At 51.6% G+C, this 23,097-nt stretch overlaps 1 protein-coding gene and 1 pseudogene across 2 annotated transcripts in view; one reads left to right on the top strand and one right to left on the bottom strand.

Moving 5' to 3' along the window:
• Positions 1–4,971: 4,971 nt before the first annotated feature.
• The window catches only part of LAMC3 (laminin subunit gamma 3), an 87,415-nt gene continuing 69,289 nt past the window's right edge, over positions 4,972–23,097 (top strand). For both annotated transcript variants that reach the window (XR_004433210.1, XM_033194156.1), the window contains exons 1-2: positions 4,972–5,435; positions 22,360–22,664. Coding sequence is in view for 1 of the 2 variants with exons in the window: in XM_033194156.1 (XP_033050047.1) it covers positions 5,063–5,435; positions 22,360–22,664 (678 nt within the window). In the remaining variant the exon portion in view is untranslated. The remainder of the gene's footprint in view (positions 5,436–22,359; positions 22,665–23,097) is intronic.
• On the bottom strand, positions 17,207–17,345 carry LOC117074020 (annotated as a pseudogene).

The following is a 23,097-nucleotide window of genomic DNA, read 5'->3' on the forward strand; positions in this document are numbered from 1 at the left end:
CTTCCCTATCTGGACCCTGCCTGTGATTTAGGGTGCTTTCCAGGGATGGGAAATCAATCTCCTCTGGAATTCAGCGCAATGTACAATCAGATCCTGGGCCTGCTTTTCAGCTTTGTCTACCCCGTGTGGTTTGTTTGCTTGTTTTTTGAGATGGAGTCTCACTCTGTCACCCAGGCGGCAGTACAGTGGCACAATCTTGGCTCAGGGCAGCCTCTGCCTCCCGGGTTCAAGTGATTCTTGTGTCTCAGCCTCTGGAGTAGCTGGAACTATAGGTGCACACTACCACACCTGGCTATTTATTGTATTTTTAGTAGAGACAGGAATTCATATGTTGGCCAGGCTGGTCTTGAACTCCCGATCTCAAGTGATCCACCTGCCTGGGCATCCCGAAGTGCTGGGATTACAGGCGTGAGCCACCACACTCAACAGGTCTTTTTTTTTTTTAATTGTTGACAACAAGGGCCTCTGGCTTTCTAAATTTGTTTTGGATTGGTCCAAGATCACCCTGACCTGGTCATTTTCCCTCTTGAAGGCATCAGTGACCTTCAGCAAGGGCCACCCAATCCCACGGTCTCTATAATCACTATTCCCTACTCTCAAGCACCAGAGATTGGATGAACCATCGTCTCTGTCCACCTGTACCTTGGTCAAGTTCACTGTAGGTGAAAGTCTCCTTGCTTTCACTGTTACTGCATGCTGGGAGCTACCAATACTCCACCTAGCTCTAGTGATACCAGCCGGATGTTATTGTAAAAAGTAAAGTAGAAGTTCCTCTTCAAAGAGACTTTCCTCCCCATCTAATTAAGAATAAATGTGTAATCCCAGCACTTTGGGAGGCCGAGACAGGCGGATCATGAGGTCAGGAGATCGAGACCATCCTGGCTAACATGGTGAAACCCTGTCTCTACTAAAAAATACAAAAAACTAGCCGGGCAAGGTGGCGGGCACGTGTAGTCCCAGCTACATGGGAGGCTGAGACAGGAGAATGGCGGGAACCCGGGAGGCGGAGCTTACAGTGAGCTGAGATTGCGCCACTGCACTCCAGCCTGGGAGACAGAACGAGACTCCGTCTCAGAAAAAAAAAAAAGAATAAATGGTAACTTCTCTTAGAAGCAAAATTTATTCAAAGACCCGTGCTAACATTCTTAAGTATCTGCTAGCCGTAATAAAGAAATCAATGTACTTTATGTTCTTAGCTTCCACAATTTAGCCTGAATATTTGCCCTGGCATGCTTATACTGATCCAAGCAGGCATCAGGTCATAACTTATTCCTCTTTCTTATTTAGAAGTGTTTTTACCTTTCTCAGCATTCCACAAGTTATTTCCTCCTTCCTTTATTCTCCTTTGCCTTTGCCTCTTTTAAAAAGTTCTAAGTTGCTAGCCAATCAGGACAAATACAGAATGTGAAGAACCGTTCCAGCCAATGGCAACTGGACTCGGCAGTAAAGTAGACGTGTCAGGTTATAAATGACCCTGTCTCCTATGTTCAGTGTACTCTAGTGGCAAAACTGCTGGTGAGTGTACCCTTTCTGCAGAAAGTAAAAATAGCCTTGCTGAAGAAATTACAGTTATGTTCAAGTGCTATTTCTCTACAGCACCGAGGAACAAGCATTTCTAACATTATCATGGACACATTATGACTTTCCTGGACATTGGGCAGTTTTGTCTTAGCGGGCTCCTTTATTTATTAAAAAATATTAAAAATTATATTTTACCAAGGAGAGAAGGTTATAGAGTTATTGTTTAAGGGGACAGAGTTTCAGTTTCGCAAGATAAAAAGTTTTGGAGGCCGTGTGCAGTGGCTCACGTCTATAATCTCAGCACTTTGGGAGGCTGAGGCAGGCGGATAACCTGAGGTCAGGAGTTCGAGACCAGCCTGGCCAACATAGTGAAACCCCACCTCTAAAATACAAAAATTAGCTGAGCATGGTGGTGGGCGCCTGTAATTCCAGCTACTAGGGAGGCTGAGGCAGGAGAATTGCTTGAACCTGGGAGGCGGAGGTTGCAGTGAGCCAAGATGGCACCGCTGCACTCTAGCCTAGGTGATAGAGCAAGACTCCATCTCAGGAAAAAAATAAAATAAAAGGTCTGGAGATGGATGGTGGTGATGGTTGCACAACAAGGCGAATGTACTTAATATTATTTAACTGTAACTTAAAAATGGTTAAGATAGTACATTTTATTAATATGTTATATGTATTTTACCACAATTATAATTTTTTTTGAGACAGGGCCTCCCTCTGTCACCCAGGCTGTAGTGCAGTGGCGTGATCTCGGCTTACTGCAACCTTCGCCCCCTGGGCTCAAGCAATCCTCCCACCTCGGCCTCCCAAGTAGCTGGGACCACAGGCGTCTGCCACCATGCCTGGGTAATTTTTTGTATTTTTAGTAGAGACGAGGTCTCACCATGTTGCCCAGCCTGGCCTCAAACTCCTGAGCTCCAGCGATCCACCCGCCTTAACCTCCCAATGTGCTGGGATTATAGATGTGAGCCACTATGCCTGGCACTAACATTTTTAAAGATTATATTTAACAACTGTATTGATCTAAAGATGGGTATAGTAATATCATATGTTAAAACATGTTCTTCAGCCTAAAAGTTCATTTTTTTCTTCTGACTTTAAATAAATTAGAACAACTTTTGTGGGTTCCTAGAATTCCTGTAGGCCGCCACATTTCCTGTGCCTGATCGATGAATTAGCTTTGGATGGGCGCACAGCCCAGTTCAGGGTAGCTGGGTGGACCACCAAGAGTCTGCTGCAATCATGTTCTTGACCATAAGAGAAAGCTTTAATGAAAAAGCTTCCATGACACCATCAAAAAATAATCTGGTATTACATTAAATTGATGTTTTAACTTGGGGAGAATTTGTATATGTAAACAGTTGGAAATCCGTGAATACGGATGCTGGTCTCTTCAGGTTTTCTGTCTCTCAGTAGCGTTTTATAATTTGGTTCATTTATGTCTTGCACGTTTCATACTGCATTTATTATTAAGTGTTCTACCATTTTCTACATTATTGCTGGCATCAGCTTTTTTTTTTTTTTTTAAACGTGCTCTATTGCATAGGCTGGAGTGCATTTGCATGACCTCGGCTCACTGCAACCTCTGCCTCGGATGCAAGCGATTCTTGTGCCTCAGCCTTCCAAATAGCTGCGATTACAGGTGTGCCACCATGCCTGGCTAATTTTTGTTTTTTAGTACAGACGGGGTTTCACCATTTTGCCCAGGCTGGTCTCGAACTCCTGACCTCAGGTGATCCGCCTGCCTCGGTCTCCCAAAGTGCTGGGATTACAGGCGTGAGCCACCACGCCCAGCCAGAAAATGCCTATTGCTGGCATAAGTTTTCATACTCTATCCTGTAGTCAGCCATCTTACGGAGTTCTTACTAATTTTAATAGTCTTGGTAGAATCTTTTAGATTTTCTATATGTATGTTCAGGTAAATAGAAGATATAAATATTTATACCTTTTAAGTTTTTAGCTTATTGCATTAGCTAGAACTTCCAAAATGACCTTAGGTACCAATGGTGATATCATATACTAACTCTACTTAGATATAGTTCTGAAATCTCTAACTTATTCCATGGGTCTATTCTGTAGCCCTTTCCAGAACTGTATTGTTTTAATCATGTGTAAATAACTGGTGGTGACCAGTCCACTATAGTTCATCTTGCTTCCAAAAATTTTCTTTCTTTCTTTTTTTTTTTTTTGAGATGGAGTTTCTCTTGTTGCCCAGGCTGGAGTGCAACGGCATGATCTCAGCTCACTGCAACCTCTGCGCCCCAGGTTCAAACAATTCTCCCGCCTCAGCCTCCTGAGTAGCTGGGATTACAGGCACGCACCACCACGCCCAGCTAATTTTTGTATTTTTAGTAGAGACGCGGTTTCATCATGTTGGCCAGGCTGGTTTCGAACTCCTGACCTCAGGTGATCTGCCTTCCTCGGTTTCCCAAAGTGCTGAGATTATAGGCGTGAGCCACCACCCGGGCCAGGAAATTTATTTTTATTTTTTATTTTCCTTAGAGTTTGTCTGGGAATGGCTGCCTTTTTTTTTTTTCGAGACAGGGTCTGACTCTGTTGGCCAGGCTGGAGTGCAATGGCACTAGTACAGCCCACTGCAGCCTGACCTCCCGGGCTCAAGGGATCCTTCCACCTCAGCTTCCCAGGTAGCTGGGACTACAGGCTTGTGCCATGACGCCGGGCTAATTTTTGTATTTTTTTGTAGAGATAGGGTCTCACTATTTTGCCCAGGTTGGTCTCGAACTGCTGGCCTCAAGTTATCCTCCCGCCTCCACCTCCCAAAGTGCTAGGATTATAGGCGTGAGCCACCGCGCACGGCCTGGCTGCTAAATTTTATCGAATGACTTCTCTCCTTCGATTTACTAATGTTAATAAATGGAGAGTAAAGGGGGCATTTATGGGGTTGGGGGCAGAAGGCCTCTCCGAGGTGACATTTGTGATAAGACCAGGTACCCTTGTCACAAATATCAGGTTAGAATCTCTTTGGTGTGAGAGCAGAGCGCAGCCGGCAGCAGGAGTGCTTCTCAGGGTTAAGGGCAACAGAAGCCGCGCAGAGCCATCTCACAACGCTGTCCAGAGCGCACTTTATTGCTAGGAGGAGATGCGCAAACGGTAGCGATCAGGTAGAGATCCTCGTGTCCCCTTTTATCTCAGGACTTCCAAGGCACTGGTGAGCAGTTTCTACTTAATGAGCAGCCACTGAAGCCTCCCAATGGCGATAATGAGCCTGCATCTTTACCTACCCCACTCCACAGACTAGGAAACTGAGGCTCAAAGAAGCCCGGGTCGCCCCTGGGGCGGACTCCCGAGCAGCGCACTGCCGAGCACGTCCAGCAGGTGGGAGTGGGCGCCCGGGGACGGCGCGGTCCCTGGTATTTTTAGTGGGGTGGGGCCGCCGCCGCCCGCCCCTCCCTCCAGCCTCCCCGCCTAGCCGGGGAAGGCGGGTCCTGGCGGCCAGCGCGCGGTCCGCGCCCACCCCAGCCGCGCCCACCCGTGCCGAGAGGGGCCAGCAGAGCGCGCGGCGTCGGTGCCCTTGACCATGGCGGCGGCTGCGCTCCTGCTGGGGTTGGCGCTGCTGGCACCTCGGGCGGCCGGCGCGGGCATGGGAGCGTGCTACGACGGCGCGGGGCGCCCGCAGCGCTGCCTGCCCGTGTTCGAGAACGCGGCGTTCGGCCGGCTTGCCCAGGCCTCGCACACGTGCGGCAGCCCGCCCGAGGACTTCTGCCCCCACGTGGGCGCCGCGGGCGCGGGGGCGCAGTGCCAGCGCTGCGACGCAGCCGACCCCCAGCGCCACCACAACGCCTCCTACCTCACCGACTTCCACAACCAGGACGAGAGCACCTGGTGGCAGAGCCCGTCCATGGCCTTCGGCGTGCAGTACCCCACCTCGGTCAACATCACCCTCCGCCTGGGTAAGCGCGGGCTGGGGGCACCGCCACCACACCCCCTGTCCCCACTCCACTGGGGGTCTGAGGCCAAGGCTTGAGCTGCTGTGCGCCCAGGTGGGGCTGCAGGACCCAGATATGGTGTTGGATTATGGGCGGCTCAGAAATAGGAATTAGGCTGGGTGCGGTGGCTCACTCCTGAAATCCCAGCACTTCGGGAGGCCGAGTTGGGAGGGTCGCTTGAGCCCAGGAGTTCAAGATCAGCCTGGGCAACGTAGTGAGATCCCATCTTTACAAAAAATAAAGAAAAATAGGCCGGGCGCGATGGTTCACATTTGTAATCCCAGCACTTTGGGAGGCCAAGGTGGGTGGATAACTTGAGGTCAGGAGTTCCAGACCAGCCTGGCCAACACGGTGAAAACCCGTTTCTACTAAAAATAGAAAAATTGGCTGCGCGTGATAGTACCTGCCTGTAGTTCCAGCTACTCAGGAGGCTGGGGCAGGAGAATTGCTTGAACCCGGAAGGTGGAGGTTGCAGTGAGCCGAGATTACACCACCTTAGTCCAGCCTGGGCCACAGAGCTAGACGCTGTCTCAAAAAAACAAAAACAAAAACAAAAACAAAAAACAGCTGGGCGTGATGGTGCACAACTATGGTCCCAGCTACTCAGGAGGCTGAGGCAGGAGGATCACTTAAGACTGGGAGGTTGAGGCTGCAGTGAGCTATGATAGTGCCACTGCACTACAGCCTGGGCTACAGAGCGAGACACCATCTCTTAATAAAAAGAAAGGATGAACAAAAGAAGAAAAAAACCAGGACCTGTACCCCTCGATAGCCAGAAGGCTAGACTGAGGGGTGCCCCGTGGGGCGGGAGGGGCAGGGAGGCCCTTGCAGAGCTGTGGGTCTAGGTTGCGATTATAATCCCCTGTAATGGTTTTCCATCCTAGGCTGGAACTGTTGGGGAGGTGACACACCAAGGACTGAATTGGTCACCCTCTAGGACAGGGGCTCCTGATCTTGGGGCTTCTGGTCAACTTCAGTTACTCAGTGGACCCCTGAAGCTGCCTGCAGTCATTGGGTGGGTTCTGGAAGATAGAGGTTGTGACATTCATCACTGCACAGGCAAAGTTTAACCCTCTGGGCAAGGAGGACTAAGTCTCTTTGTGCTGCTGAGTAGCTGCGCCCGGTGGCGTGGCCTCTCCACCCTGCTCATGACTTGCTGAGGTGCAGGAGCCCTTAGATCTCCAGGAATCACAATCTGGAGTCTGAACCCAGCCCTGGTTCTCAGCCCCTGCCCCCACTGCAGGGAGCTGGAATGCTCTCTCCTCCCTGCGAGTTCAGCCCAGTTCCCATGTCCTCTGTGGCCGGGTATGCGCTCAGTGTCTTTCCTGTTGCAGCCTCCACTGCCCTTTCAGGAGGGGCTGGTATCACTAGTTAGACTCCCTTATCTTCCAGGTCAGTCTCCCAAAGCTTTGAAAACTCAAATTATTTTTATAACTCATTTTGGCTGCTAAACCTGACCTGAGGCTGTTTATAAGCTATGTTTATCCTGGTGAGAATGAATATTCATTCGCTTTGCTACTGAAATCTCATCTGAGTGCAGCCGGCAGCCCCAGACCCCACTGGGGGTATTAGCACAATATATGATATAAGGCCTGCATCATCTTTCTAAAAGCTGAAAAATTCTCAATTCCCAAACACATCTGGAGCCTAGGAGTTTGGATTAGGGATGGTGGGACTGTCTCCCATGTTTCAGAAGAGAAAATTGAGGTTCAGAGAGGTTGTTGTGCACAAAGGCACACAGCTGCTAAGTGACCATCTGAGCGTGCAGACAGCTGAGGACATCAGAGGTCAGAGCATAAACTCCTTGATGTGAGTTCTGCCACCATCAACTGAGTCAGCTCCACCTCAGCCTGGTGACAGTGTCCTGGGGAGGGCTGGGAAGTGACATTGGAGTTGGGGGGGACCGTGAGCCCCCTTTGCAGAGCACACGGGTACTAGCTGCCACCCCAGAAGCTCCCTTCTTGGACCACATCACCTTCTCTCGGCCTGTGTGGATCATTAGGTGGGGCTTCTGGACGGGACAAGGGGGAGGGGACAGGAAGCCAGTGGGGAGGGGGGAGTCTGGGGGAGCTGTCTGAATGGAGCTGGCAGGACCCCAAGGCCACAGGGGAAGGAATCTGGAACAGGGTGGGGAGTTGCGGGGGAGACACTGCTGCATGGCAAAGGGTATCACATGTGTCCTGGGAACCCAGGGGCCAAGGAAAGGGCTCAGCCCAGGCACAAACAAGGTGGGAGGAAGTTGGGAGAAATGGCCAAGGTTTTGGATTTGGGGTAGTTCCTGTTTCCTGAGCCTCTGCGGTGTGCCAGGCCCTGTGCTGAGCTGTGCGCCCTCGTTGAACTCTGCCTAGAACTTTAGAAGCGGGGTGGTTCTGATCCTTCTGAAAGCCAGGAGCCTGAGAGCCTCCACACTGTGAATGAAGACAGCAAAGACACAGACACACACACACACACGCACGCGCACACACACTCACACTCACACAGACACACACACGCACACACACACACACACACAGACACACACACGCACTCACACACACTCTCACACACACACACACACTCACACACACTCCCTGCTGTGTCTTATCCCGGTGAGCATTCTTTCTGTTTTGCTGCCAAAAACCAGGCATATAGGAGAGAGTCCACAAGCACGAGTGACAGGGTCACCTCCTCTGTCCTGTGCTCTGGGGCCAGCTCAGCATTCTCTTTTGCCTGCTCTGGGAGGCAGAATAGGGTAGAAATCATGAAACGGGGGCTTTGGACTTAGGCCCAGCAGAGCCACTCACTGGGCAAGCAGCATCCCCTCCCTCAGCCTCAGTTTCCTCACCTGTACCTTGCGGATAAGAGTCGCTCAGGATAATAGCTCCTGAGCAGCTGTTCGGGTTTATGAGGCCGGGTCGGAGCCGTGGCAGTCCTTGTGTGTGACCAGCGAGGCTGCTGAGACGGCTCAGGGCTGAAGCTGCCCTGCGGGTGGGCTCCCCTGCAGGGATTGAGAAATGCTCCTTGCGGCCACCCTGCCTCCTCAAAGACATCCTGACCCTGGGCTCTGTTTACGCACAAGGGGCGCCGGGGGCTCAGCGCAGTCCCAGATTTGGGCTCTTTTTGGTTTTCTTTGACTTAGGTTTGCTCCAGGCTAAGCCATGGCTTGCATAATAGCGGGGGAAGGAGAGGCCTGGGATTGTCAGTGTCCCCTGTGGAGGCCGTCTGACAACCTCTCTTCCTGGTCCTTAGGCCACCTCTGCTGGCTCTGTCCCCCACTGCTCCCTCTCCTTGAAGGCTCATGGGAGGGGAGAGTGGGCGGCCAGCTTTGGCCCGGGGTCTCCTAGAGGGAATGGGGTGAGGGGCAGGGAAGGAGATGGAGGTCGCCGTGTTCCCAGCCCCCCGTGGCTCTCGGACATCTGTTCCCGATCCTCCCGTCATCTCTGAGCTGAGCCTTCCTGTCTGGGATGAAAGGCAGCAGTGGGGTCTGGCAGCCCCAGCCTGCCACCAAGGCCCAGGGAGGCCACTGGCCTGGGGCCTGGGAGTCAGTGGGGGTGTGAGGGGAGTGGACAGTGACGGGGTACAGACCGTTCCGGGGCTCTCACCATGTGCCAAGGACTCGCCCAGGCAGCATTCCACACCGGCGTGCTTTGTTCTTTTACAGACAGCAAAACTGAGGCGCTGAGGGTGAGATCAGTTGCTTAGGATCACACAAGTCAATAAATGGTGGCCCCTGGGACCATCACCCTAACGGCTGCACTTGGGAATGAAGAGGGTCCGGGCTAGGCTGGTTCACATGCTTCAAGCCTCGGTCCTGGGAGGAACAGTGTGGGCTGTGGCTTTCACTGGGCTGGGGGAGTCTCCTGCCCGCTTGCACTTAGATCGCTGAGAATCTCCTGGAATCACAGAAAGACCTCAGTCCCCAAGCGGATGAGTTCTTCCCTCCCTCCCCTGCAGGTCCTGGATGCCCCTGTGTGGAGTTGATTTCTTCTTGCTTTCATTTAGCTGTTTGCTTGGTGGTCACCCAGCCTTGGCTCACTGGCCACAGGATGCAGCTGTGAACAGGGCTATGTGCGGCCCCTGTCCTGGGGGGCTCGGGGCCCGCCAGAAGGTAGCCTATACTGAGCAATGCTGCAAACGAGGATGTATGCTCTGAGAACATGCACTGGTGTGCATGAGCCTCATCAACAGGGTCAGGAAGGGTCTCGCTGAGACCTGAAGGATGGTAGGAGCTGACAAAAGAGGAAAGGATGTTCCAGGCTGAGGGAGCAGCACCAAGAGGCAGAGGCAGCTCCGTGTGTTCGTTGAAAGGCCGGGCCTGGATGGCCTGAGTGCAGACACCAAGAAGACGCTGCGGTCTGGCCAGCCACAGCGAGGAGCTGGGCCCCAGGGGACTGGACATTAGGGGGACCCTGCGACCCCTGAGGGGCCCTGGAGCCAGCTGGGTCTCCTGAGCTTTGGCTCCGTTCTGTCTTCCTGTCGAGTGGGTGGCTGCGTTTGCCTTGGCCTGGGCCAGTGCTAGGGGCCAAGTCCTCCCTCCTGCTCCTGGGGGTTCTGGCTGGAACGCTGAGCCCCAAGCAGGGCAGGGGGTCAAGGCAGCGGCTGGTTAGCCTCCATCCACCCACAGAACTGCCCCCCAGTCCCCTGGGCCCAGCTGGCCTTGGCCATCTCTCTCTCTCTCTGGGCCTCCCAGGACTAATCCAGGAGATGCAGGGGTAGGAAGTCACAAAGCCCAGGATGGGTGTAGGCAGCCTCCCATGGCCTCCGCGTCAGGCCTGTCCACTTCCCACACTGCCCTCCAGCAAGGCCTTGGCCGGGCCAAGGCACTGTCTCTCCTCCAGCGCTTTACATGTGCTGTGGCTTCTGCCCAGCACACTTCTCCTCCCACCTTCAGCCTAACTCACGTCTTGTTCATCCACAAAACCATTGCATGTCTGCCGATCCCTGTGCCGAGCCCTGGGGATGTCTGTCTGCCCCACTCAGCTTAGAGGTGCCTCCTCTGGAAAGCCTCTCACCCCTCCAAGTTTGGGCAGAGGGCCTGCCTGTGCATCCTTGCAGCCCCTAATCCTCCTTCCACCAAAGTCTGGATTACACTGCGTGAGGGCTTGGTTTGTTTATGTCCATCCCTATCTCTGAGCTCCAGAGGGAATGCCTGTTTTCACACCTGTACCCTAGTGCCCAGCCTGCATTTGCCTACTGCGCAGGGTGCTGGGTAAAGGTTGGTCAGGCGAATGAATGGAAGAGCAGCTCAGATTTCACTGAGGCTGGGTGAGACTCACACCTGTAATCCCAGCACTTTGGGAGGCAGAGACGGGAAGATCCCTTGAACCAGAAGTTCAGGGTCAGCCTGGGCAACAAAGTGAGACCCTGTCTTTACAAAAATAAAAATAGAAACGAAAAAATTAGCCAGGCATGGGGGTAAGTGCCTGTAGTCCCAGCTGCTTGGAAGGCTGAGGTGGGAGGATCACTGGAGCCTGCGAGTTCGAGGCTGCAGTGAGCTGTGATCACACCACTTCACTCCAGCCTGGGCAACAGAGCGAGACCCTCTCTCAGAAAAAAGAAAAATGTAGTTGCACAAATGCTTCATGCCTGAGACTGTTCCAAGTGCTTCCAAGGTGTTTGTTCATGTAGCCCTGTTATTGTTATGCCTGTTTTGCAAATGGGGAAACCGAGGCACTACATTGCAGTCACTTGCCCACTGAACCTGAGGGAGTTCAGGTATTTTGCCCAAGGCCACAGAGGCAGGAATTGGTGGGGCTGGGCTGTGAACCCCAGGACTGCAAGATTGCACTGTGTTTCCTCACTGAGAGCGAGGGAGTGAGGAATTCATGGAGGAAGGACCCCCAGCCTTGGAGGTGCCTCCCATACTCCTAAGCCATGGCGTTCATGGCAGCGCTGCCATCCTCCCAACCAGCCCTTCCCTACCCTGCCCTGCTCTCCCTTGCCCAGGCTCCAGTTGCTTGGTCTACCTCCCTTCCCTGCGGCCCCTTGTCCCAGGCAAGCCCTCCCAGAAGCTGTGCCCTTGCCCACCTCATGCCCTGGCTTTGCTTATTTAAATCATAGTCGACATCCAGGACTCCACCTGCACCTTTCGCCCTGGCTCGGTCTCCACCTGAGCCCTTGACTGGGTAACTGGAACAGCCTCCTCAACACCGACCACTCTGGATGTCATGCAGGGGTCCCTGTGTCCCTAGAGGCATTTTCTTTTCTTTTTTATTTTTTTGAGACAGAGTCTTGCTCCACTGCTCAGGCTGGAGTGCAATGGTGCGATCTCGGCTCATTGCAACCTCCACCTCGCAGGTTCAAGCAATTCTCCTGCCTCAGCCTCCTGAGTAGCTGGGATTACAGGTTCCCGCCACCACACCTGGCTAATTTTTTGTATTTTTAGTGGTGACGGGGTTTCATCATGTTGGCCAGACTGGTCTCGAACTCCTGACCTCAGATGATCTGCCCGCCTCAGCCTCCCAAAGTGCTGGGATTACAGGCATGAGCCATGGCACCTGGCCCATAACAGCATTTCCACAGTAACCAAAGCCGAGGCAGCCTAAGTGTCCACCAAGGGGTGAATGATGAGCAAGAGCAAATGTGGTCCATCCATCCAGTAGAATATTACTCAGCCCTGAAAAGGAAGGAGATTCTCACACAGCCACAGTACAGATGAACCTTGAGGACATAATGCTAAGGGAAAGAAGCCAGTCAAAACAGAACAAATACTGTAGGGTTCCACTGATATGAGACGCATCCTGGGATAGTCACATCCACAGAGACAGAAGGTAGAAGTCTGGTTGCCAGGGGCTGGGGGAGGGGCCATGGAGATTGACTGTTTCATGAGGACAGAGTTTCAATTTGGGAAGATGAAAGAGTTCTGGAGATGGATGGTGGTGAAGGTTGCACAACAATGTGAGCTGTGCAAATGGTTAAGATGGTAAATGTCATGCTATGCATATTTCACCACAATAAAAGAAAGTTTGGGGAGAAGTACATGTCGGCCCTGTGGGAAGGCAGCTTGGCAACATGGATGAAGACTTACAAGAATATTCCCGGCCTTTGGCAAAGGAATCCTACTTCTGGGAATTAAAATAAGGGAAGGGTCCTAATGCATGAAAACGTTCATCGAGGCGTTCTTTATAGTAGGGAAAAATTGGAACCATAAGGGAATAGTTAAGTAAATTGTGGGACATAAATTCACATGGTGATTGGAGCCATTCAGTGCAACAGCTGACAAAGGGTTTGTAATACACAGGGAGCTCTTAAGTCAAAATGTTGAATGAAGAAAAAGACACAAGTTGGTACATGTGGAATCATCAGATTTATATTTTAAAATCCCTAAAGAGTAGGCAAAAACGAAAGATATCAAAATGGTAAAAGCGTGTTTGTCCTTAGGACTTGCAGCGACTTTTCTTCCATTTTTCATGTTTCTACATTTTCCCAATATTCTCTCATGAAGCTTGTTCTAATTTAAAAACTGGAGAGAACACATTGCTACAGTATTTTTTTTAAAGCACCCGCATTGCTATGTTTTGTTTTAAGATGTTTTTCAAAGTTCTGGTGCAGCACAGCTTGGCACCGTAACTCCCAACCCCTTAAAAGAAAGCGTGCGGAGCAAACAGAGTCCGGATCTGGGGGCGGCCTGGTGTCTGTGTCTGTTTGGAGCAGAGGTTTCGCATCTTGGAACCAGGTGGGGGACTGGTCCAGATGTGCATTCGCTAAAGGATGCTGTGCGCGGGCTGCTGCGGGTCACCGGCGCAGACTCCTTAGTAAACATCTAGCAGCCAGACACCTCTTGGGAGGGGAGCTTGGAGCCACTTAAAAGGTAGCTGGCAGCTAGAAGCGTGATCGGAAAAAGGCAGTCACTGGGACTTCATGCAAAGGAGCAGCCTCACGCCATAGGAAACATCCCGGCTTTTCCGTCCTTGCCAAACCAGGAGGTGAGAGAAGACACAGCACTATCACAGAGACACAGAGGGGACTTTTTGTTACGAGAGTTAATTAGAGGCTGGGCGTGGTGGCTCACGCCTGTAATCCCAGCACTTTGGGAGGCTGAGGCTGGTGCATCACTTGAGGTCAGGAGTTTGACACCAGCCTAGCCAACATGGTGAAACCCCGTCTCTACTAAAAAAAAAAAAATTAACTAAGTATTTTGGTGGGCACCTATAATCCCAGCTACTTGGGAGGCTGAGGCAGCAGAATCGCTTGAACCAGAGGCAGAGGTTGTAGTGAGTCGGGATCAGACCACTGCACTCCAGCCTGGGTGATAGTAAGACTCTATTTCAAAAAAAAAAAAAGAACGAGTCTGGTGGTTCAACCTGTAATCCCAGCACTTTGGGAGGCTGAGGTGGGTGGATCACCTGAGGTCAAGAGTTCGAGACCAGCCTGGTCAACATGGCAAAACCCCATCTCTACTAAAAATACAAAAATTAGCCAGGCATGGTGGCATGCGCCTGTAATCCCAGCTACCCAGGAGGCTGAGGCAGGAGAACCGCTGGAACCCGGGATGCAGAGGCTGCAGTGAGCTGAGATTGTACCGCTGCACTCCAGCCTGGGCAACAAAGCAAGACTCCATCTCAAAAACTAACTAACTAACTAACTAACTAACTAACTAAATAAATAAATAAATAAATGAAAGCAGCTTAATCCCTCCTTTGTGATGAAAAGGTTTCTTCCAAAGGCAACCAAAAGGCTAGGAAAGGAGTGGCCCCAAGATTTTTTTTTTTTTCCCCTGGTGTCGGAGTCTCACTCTGTAGCCCAAGCTGGAGTGAAGCGGCATGATCTCGACTCACTGCAACCTCTGCCTCCTACGTTCAAGCGATTCTCGTGCTTCAGCCTCCCGTGTAGCTGGGACTACAGGTGCGTGCCACCATGCCCGGCTAATTTTTTATATTTTAGTAGAAACGAGGTTTCACCATGTTGCCCAGGGTGGTCTCGAACTCCGGAGCTCAGGTGATCCGCCCGCCTCGGTCTCCCAAAGTGCTAGGATTACAGGTGTGAGTCACCATGCCCGACCCCCAAGATCTTTTAAACAGCGACGAGAATTAAAACCTGCAGCCCTAGCCCAGCCCCTCACAAGCTCCAGGGGCTAATGAGGCTTCTGGGTGATTGAGACAGCTGTGTTCCTATCAGGAAGGCCAAGCCAAAGTATCATCCTCAACTGTTAGCTGGTGGTGACACTGCTTGGGAGTACTTGGCTTCCCTCACCTCCAGGCCACCCGATACGCTGTTCTCTGTGCGTAGAATTCTGTTCCTTCTGCTCTCCTCACCTGTCTGGCTCCCGTGCACCCCTGCTCATCCCACCAGCTTACTAGACCACATGCCCCAAACTTACTTCTCACCACCTCCTCCCTCTCCATGCTCCTGCCAGCCTGAACTACAGGCTTCACCACGAGGTGGCCAAGCTCTGCCAACATCCTGCCTGATGTGGAATGCACCTTATCTTCACCTTCCCTGGCTAATGGCTGCTCATCCTTGGAACCATAGGATGCCTTGTTGATGCTCCCACAGCCTCCCTGGGCTACTTTGGCCTGTTCTATAAAGACCTGTCTGTCTCAGCTGGGCACGGCAGCTCACGCCTCTGATCCCAGCACTTTGGGAGGCTGAGGCAGGCAGATCACTTGAGGTCAGGAGTTCGAGACCAGCCTAGCCAACATGATGAAATCCCATCGCTACAAAAATACAAAAATTAGCCAGGCTTGGTGGTGCATGCTTGTAATCACCGCTACTCAGGAGACTGAGGCAGGAGAATGGCTTGAACTCAGGGGACGGAGGTTGCAGTGAGCCAAGATTGTGCCACTGTACTCCAGCCTAGACAACAGAGTGAGATTCTGTCTCAAAACAAACAAACAATAACAAAAACAAGACCTGCCTCTCTCTCCCTACCTGTCACCTCCCCTTGGGGCAGGTGCCATGAATCCTTATTGCTGAGCATGGCACCTGGCACACAAGAGGTGCCCAATAAATGCTTGCCAGATGAATGAGTAGATTTGAGGCAGGATTTGTACCTTCAAGGAGTTTATAATCCAGTGAGAGAGTGGAGACAGCAGGTAGTCCTGACAGTATGGGACACTGTCCCAAGTGTGCCTGGGAGTCATGATCCCTGCATGAGTCTCTGCTTAACAATAGCCAGCATTTAGTAGGCACCTGCTGTGTGCCAGGTGCTTTGCCAAGTGCTTTACACGCACTGTATGGCTGAGATCCCCAAACGCTTCATTTACTAATGAGGAGTCAGGCTCAGGGAGGAGAAGGACTTCCTCAGTGTCGTGCCCAAAGTCACTGCTCAAAACCAGGGTGCCCTTCTACTCAGGAGTCCATGGGACCCCAGAGAGAAGGGACTGCCTAGGAAGGGAGTGAAGGGGCTTCTGGTGCCCATGGAGACGTGGAGGTCCCACCCACCCCCCTCCCGGTCTTCACCTGCTGGCTGAGCCAGCAGCTGGGCACAGCAGAGCGTCCCCCACCAGCCGCCCCGCACCGCCCAAGCCAAACAGCAGGAGCGCCAAGTTGCATCCTCTCCAGCCAGCTGGAACATAAAGCCCATCAAGAATGATACCGGGACAGTCATAAAAATCAAGCCGGCCCACATCCGGCACTGACCAAGCAGAATGAGCTCAGTATGAAGAGGCTTATTTTGGGAAAATGGAAACAAAACAAAGCCCTTTAATTGGAGCCATCTGGGGAGTAGCGGCCTGGGGAGTAGGGCGGGAAGGGCTAGGGTGGAAAGTTGAGCTGGGAATGCATGGGTGAGGCTGCCCTGCCCACCTCGAGCATTAGAACCAGGCGGTGAGCTGCTCCCAGCCTACAGGGGAGTCACACACAGCAGGGTCCCTGAGCCCCATCTGGCCACCCACTGCTCCTGTTCTTCCTCTTCCAGGCGAACTCTTGGCAATTCTGGGTGTGGTGACTCCCTGTGAGGAGCTGGGGACTCCCCATGGCCATGACACCAGATACCACAAGACCCTGGCTGAACCAGGGCTAGGCTCCATCACAGCCCTCCCATCTTGGCCCTAAGTCTAAGCCCCAAATATGAATCAAGATTGCCAAGTCTGAAAAAACAAAAAGATTGCCAAGTGCTCCTCTAACCTGGGGAGACCAAATAGTTTTCCTTGGATTGATTGTTGCCTAGGACTTTGTGTTAAGAAGGATTCTGAGGTACAGTCTGAGCTGAAACATGACTGAGACATGACTACACGTTTGCAAAGAGAGGTGGCAGGGCATTCCAGACCATTGCATTAAGTCAGGGAACAGATGAGGGGCTGAGAGGTGACAGAGAGGAGGGCAACCACACGGAATATTCCAGTGAATGAGCTAGTGATCTGGAGAATACTGAGGTCACTTGTTGAGGATGGAGGTGATTCACCAGCTTCTTGTTTTGGTGCATAGAGAGACTAGGGGAGGAAGGAAGATGTCTTTATTTTTTTTCTCCAAATACATATAACACAAACGTGGAGTCTGGCTTTCTTTTGGGTATATCCCCAGAAGTGGGAGTGCTGGATCGTATGGCAAAAAAAAAAAAAAAAAAAAAAAAAGCCTGTTCTTAGGTTTTTTGGTGTTTTTTTTTTTTTTCTCCCCAAATGGCAAAGAGTCACTGGCTTGCTTTTAATTAGCTTTCACTTTTAAGCTTTTGTAATCAACCAGGTGAGAATGGTAGGCGATATTTCCCAACCCTTCTCATGTAAATTCACATTGTAGGTTCTTATTTGGAGTGACACAGGCTCTTCACTGCTTACAAGGTTATTCTTGAGTTGCAAAAATTCTCTCTCCATGCTTTTTCCTGTATTCCTCTATTCAATCTCGGCTGCCACAGAAAGCAGAAAGCAGTCAGAGAGAAAGCACAGGGACGCTCTTTTTGCATCTGTAGTGGAAACCTTAGCCGACAGTAACTGCTCTGGGGCTGTCAAATAGATGCATTGTTTTTAGTTTTTACAGGAACCACCAGCTTTCCACAGCGGCTGCACCATTTCACATTCCCACCCACAGTGCACAAGGGTTCCAATTTCTCCATATCCTTGCCAACACTTGTTATTTTCTGTTTTTTTTTTGTAATAGCCACCCTAATGGATGTGAGGGCCAATTATACATATATATATATAACTGTGTAGGGAAAAACTCCTCAAAATGTGTTTTTCCTCTGCTCTCAGACCACAAGCATCATCAACACAGAAGACTTCTGTGACCAAATGCATGGGGTTTTCCCCCACACAACAAGCAGCAGTACCAGCTGGGTGTCCTCTAATTCAGTTCCAACACAATCTAGTCAGAGATAGCATCAGATCCCACAGGTTGAGAGCTCAGTCCCCAAGGCTGTCTTCCGCCACACACACCAGTCGCAAGTCAAGGCCTCAGAAACTTCTGACAGACTAGCTTCAAGTTCCCATGACCCCTTCTTTGGGTTCAATCAGTTTGCTGGAGCAGCTCGCAGAACTCAGGGTAACAGATGGACCGGTTTATTGTAAAGAATATTGCAAAGGATATGGATGGAGAGATGAGCAGAGTGAGGAACGGTGAAGGGGCGGGAGCTTCCATGCCCTCCCTGGGTGCCACCCTCTAGAAACCTCCCAGTGTTCAGCCATCCAGAAGTTCCTTGAACCCTGTCCTCGGCTTTTTATGGACGCTTCATGCATCAGCATTGCTTCCCCTGGGTATAGGGTGGGACCCTCTCCTGGAGGGTCTTAAGACCCACAGTCAGAAAGGTAGGGGAACTTTAGAGTGAAAGGAGGGCAGGAGAAGGCAGAGGCCTGTCCCTGAGGCCCAACACACCCAACATTCTAACAAAAGACCATAAGGAGGGCTATGGGAGTCATAAGCCAGGAGCTGTGGATGAAAACACACACACACACATATCTATTTTGTTTGTTTGTTTGTATAGAGACAGGGTCTCACTCTCTTGCACAGGCTGGAGTGCGATCACGGCTCACTGTGGCCTCTACCTCCTGAGCACAAGCCATCCTCCCACCTCAGCCTCTCAAGTAGCTGGGATATGCAAGCCACCACACCCAGCTAATTTTTAAATTTGTTCTTATTTATTTATTTTTTGTAGGTCGGGTGTGGTGGCTCACACCTGTAATCCCAGCACTTTGGGAGGCTGAGGTGGGCGGATCACGAGGTCAAGAGATCGAGACCATCCTGGCTAACATGGTGAAACCCCGTCTCTACTAAAAACACAAAAAATTAGCCAGGCGAGGTGGCGGGTGCCTATAGTCCCAGCTACTCGGGAGGCTGAGGCAGGAGAATGGCGTGAACCTGGGAGTGGAGCTTGCCGTGAGCCGAGATGGCGCCACTGCACTCCAGCCTGGGCGACAGAACGAGACTTCCGTCTCAAAAATAAATAAGTAAATACATAGAGACAAGATCTTGCTATGTTACCCAGGCTGGTCTTAAACTCCTGGGCTCAAGCGATCCTCCAGCCTTAGCCTCCCAAAGTGCTGGGATGACAGGTGTGAGCCACTAAGCCCGGCTTGGAACACCTTTATTACCCTGTACCTATTAGCAGTCACTTTCTGTTTCCCCCCAATCCCCGTCCTGAACCCCTATCCTGTGACAACCACCTGCCTTCTTCCTATCTCTGTGGATTTGCCTATTCTGGACATTTACGTGGAATCCCATAATATGTGGTCTTTGGTGATTAGCTTCTGCCACTTAACGTTCTCGTGGTTCATTCTTGTGGTTGCTTCTGTCAGCACTTCATTTCTTCTTGTAGCCCCGTCATATTCCATCATATGACATACCACGTTTTATTGATTCATTCATCAGTTGGTGGGCATTGGAGTTGTTCCCACTCTTCGGCTGTTATACAAAGAAAGCTGCTGTGAACATCCGTATGTATGTTTTGGGTGGATGTATATTATGTGTTTTCATTTCTCTTGAGTATATGCTGAGGAGTGGAATTGCTGGGTCCTGTGATAACCCTGTGTCTAACATTTTGAGGAACTGCTGGGCTGTTTTCCAAAGTGGCTGCCCCATTTTACATTCCCATCAGCAGCGTATGAGGGTTCCAGTGCCCCCACTTCCTCACCAACACTTGTTATTATCTCTGTCGACGCTAGCCAGCCTAGTGGATGTGAAGGGGATCTCATTATGGTTTTGACTTGCATTTCCCCGCCGGCCAATGGTGTGGAGCATTTTTTCTTTTGTTTCTTGGCCATTCATATATCCACTTTGGAGAAATGTCATTCAAAACCTTTGCCGTTTTTGTTTTTTCTTTTTTGAGTTAGAGTCTCACTGGGTTGCCCAGGTTAGAGTGCCAGGTTCTCACTCGGTTGCCCAGGTTGGAGTGCAGTGGTGTGATCATGGCTCACCACAGCCTCAACAGCTTGGGTTCAATCAGTCCTCCCACCTCAGCCTCCTAAATAGCTTGGAGGCACAGGCCACCGCGCTCGGCTTATTTTTTATATTTTTTGTAGAAATGGGGTTTCACCATGTTGCCCTGGCTGGTTGCGAACTCCTGGGCTCAAGCAATCTACTTCCCCTTTGCTTGTTTTTAGTTGGGTTGTCTTTTTGAGTGGTAAGTATTCTTTATATATTCTGGGTAAGTCCCTTATCAGATATATGATTTGCAACTATTTTCTCCCACTGTGTGGGTTGCCTTTTCATTTTCTCGGCGGTATTCTTTAAAGGACAGAACTTTAGATTTTGATTAAGTCCAGCTTATGTATTTTTTTCTTTTGTTACCTGTGCTTTTGGTGTCATTTCTAAGAAGGCTCTTCTAGCACAAAGTCCCAAATATTTATTTACTCCTCTGTTTTCTTCTGAGAAAGAAGTTTTAGCCTTTTTTTTTTTTTTTTTTCTTTTAAGACAGAGTCTTGCTCTGTCGCCCAGGCTGGAGTGCAATGGCACCACCTCAGCTCACTGCAACCTCCACCTCCTGGGTTCAAGTAATTCTCCTGCCTCAGCCTCCCGAGTAGCTGGGATTACAGGCGCCCGCCACCATGCCTGGCTAATTTTTGTATTTTTAGTAGAGATGGGGTTTCACCACGTTGGTCAGGCTGGTCTCGAACTCCTGACCTCAGGTGATCCATCCGCCTCGGCCTCCCAAAGTGCTGGGATTATAGACATGAGCCACCGCACCCAGCCTTTTAGCTCTTACTTAGAGTCAAGATGTTTTGGGAGAAGACTAGGATGGCTTGTCCTTGACACCTAAGGAAGATGGTGATGGCAGTGGGCAGCCTCCTGGGGGTCTCTGGGACCAGGGATGGAAGGATCAGAGAATAGAAAGCCGGCCATGGGGAGGGGACTGGGTGAGTTCTGTGCTGCTCTGGGGAGTAAGAGGCTACTACCAACGGTAGAGATGCAGGAGGGACTTCCTGTGTGGGCCATTCTTCCCTTCATTCATTCATTCCTGCACCAACACTCAGTGAATGCCTGCCAGGTGTCAGGCACCTTGCTAGGTGCTGGGGTGGCAGAGATTACCAAAGAGACGCCCGGTGCCGACGATGAGGAGCTCTGTCCAGAGTGGGGAGCCACTGCTGAGCAGGTAACTCTGCAGGAGGCTAGCTGTAGGGTCACATTGCAGGAGGCCCCCTCCCCTGTCTTGGGGGGATGTCAGGGGTGTGGATTAGGGCTTAAGGTTGAGTTGGGCTTCTGTGAGGAGGGGGTACCTGGATGGAATCCTTAACGTAGGAGGGTAGGGGGAGATGGTGGCATTTCAGGCAGTGGGAAAATTGCCTTTTAAATTCAGGCTGTACTTCCTTCTTATTATTGAAATTATACCCGCTCTCAGCGTAGACGCCAGATACTTCCCAGCTCGAACTGTGGAAGGCGGGAGTTCTCCTGCGCCCGCACCCCAGCCTCCCTCTCCGCCTGACTGTCTGAGCCGTTTCTGTTCCCTGATGCATCCTTATCTCCCAGCCTTGTGCCTGCACTGCCGCGTCGGGGTTTTTCTCTTTTTAGGCATTGCCTGTTGACATCCCATGAGGGAAGGAGGAATTGGGAACCCCCTTCCCTCTACCACAGCCATCCTTTCTACCCCAGGGTAGCTGAGTCATTGTGATGGAGTCAGGTCCGCTGTTGAGGATGCTTCCAGGGTGGAGCGCAGGGCAGGCAGGTGCCTAAAGCCTGCAGATCCCCTAACTGGATGTCGGGGGCATGTGGGGGAGTGGGGCTAAAGCCCAGGGAAGCGAGAGGCCACTGGAAGGTGGGGGTTCAGGGAGCAAGCAGAGGGGCTCAGGAGGAGGCCAAGGCAGGCAAGGGAGAGGAGAGCAGGTGGAGGCCCCGGGACAGGGGACTTTTGAGGTGATGAGCATGATCAGAGGCCCAGGAAAGGAGGTGTGATCAGGGGCCCCTGGCTGTGGCCACGGGGGGCTGTGAGTGAGGTGACTTTGCAAGTACAGTGTCTTCTGTGGAGTGGCCCAGAGAAGCTGAATTGTAGTAGGTTGAAGGTTGAGTTGGGAGATGAGGCTGTGGGGCAGTGGATTTAGACCTGTCTTGGGAAATTTGGAAGATAGAAACTTGGAGCAATAAGGGGTCCAGGGAGGATTTCGTGAGGATTAGGAGATCTGTAGTCATTGCAAGGGAATGAGGCCGAAGGCCCAGTGCAAGGATCGGCTTTGTTGGGGTACAGTAAAAGAAATAACTTTCTAACAGTAGAGCAGGTTTTCTTAGAATGTGGCAACATCCCATTGCTGGAGATATTTGAGCAAAAAGAGATGGCTGCCTATCAGGGGTGTTGCAATGGAGATTCCTGTGCAGGGTGGTAAGTTGACCCGGAAAAGGAACCGCAAATACTTGGGAAGCATGCGGGCATTGTCCTTCCCAGTGCCCCAACAGGCATCACGAATGGAGGGTGGCATGCCCTGTCTAGAGCTCTAGACAGCTTCCAACGATCCATCCACGCTAGTGCATGCAGTGCAGCCATCTGCCCTCCCCGGACCAGGATTCCATTCCTCCCACCCCTTCCATAAAATGGGCCCTGTCTTCCTGGCTGCAGGGAAGGCTTACGAGATCACGTATGTGAGGCTAAAGTTCCACACCAGTCGCCCTGAGAGCTTCGCCATCTACAAGCGCAGCCGCGCCAACGGCCCGTGGGAGCCCTACCAGTTCTACAGCGCCTCCTGCCAGAAGACCTACGGCCGGCCCGAGGGCCAGTACCTGCGCCCTGGCGAGGATGAGCGCGTGGCCTTCTGCACCTCCGAGTTCAGCGACATCTCCCCGCTGAGTGGGGGCAATGTGGCCTTCTCCACCCTGGAGGGCCGGCCCAGCGCCTACAACTTCGAGGAGAGCCCTGGGCTGCAGGTCAGAGAGGAGTGGGGCTTGGGGCGTCGGGACGGGGTTGGGATTGGGTCATGGCAGTAGGAGGGTCTGATGTGGCAGGACACACAGGGTGGGGGACCTGCAAAACCCCACAGGTTTTATTTTATTTTTTTTCTGAGTCTTGCTCTGTCACCCAGGCTGGGGTGCAGTGGCACAATCTCTGTTCACTGAAATCTCCGCCTCCTGGGTTCAAGCTATTCTGCCTCAGATTCCCAAGTAACTGAGATTACAAGTGCCTGCCACGACGCCTGGCTGATTCTTTTTTGTATTTTTAGTAGAGAGGGGGGTTTTGCCATGTTGGCCAGGCTGGTCTTGAACTCCTGACATTAAGTGATCCACCTGCCTCAGCCCCCCAAAGTGCTGGGATTACAGGCGTGAGCCACCACTCCTGGCTGACCAGCAGCACTTTCTGTGA

This window comes from Trachypithecus francoisi, unplaced genomic scaffold (genome assembly GCF_009764315.1).
Source record: "Trachypithecus francoisi isolate TF-2019V2 unplaced genomic scaffold, Tfra_2.0 Contig01585, whole genome shotgun sequence".
Taxonomy (NCBI): Eukaryota; Metazoa; Chordata; class Mammalia; order Primates; family Cercopithecidae; genus Trachypithecus; species Trachypithecus francoisi.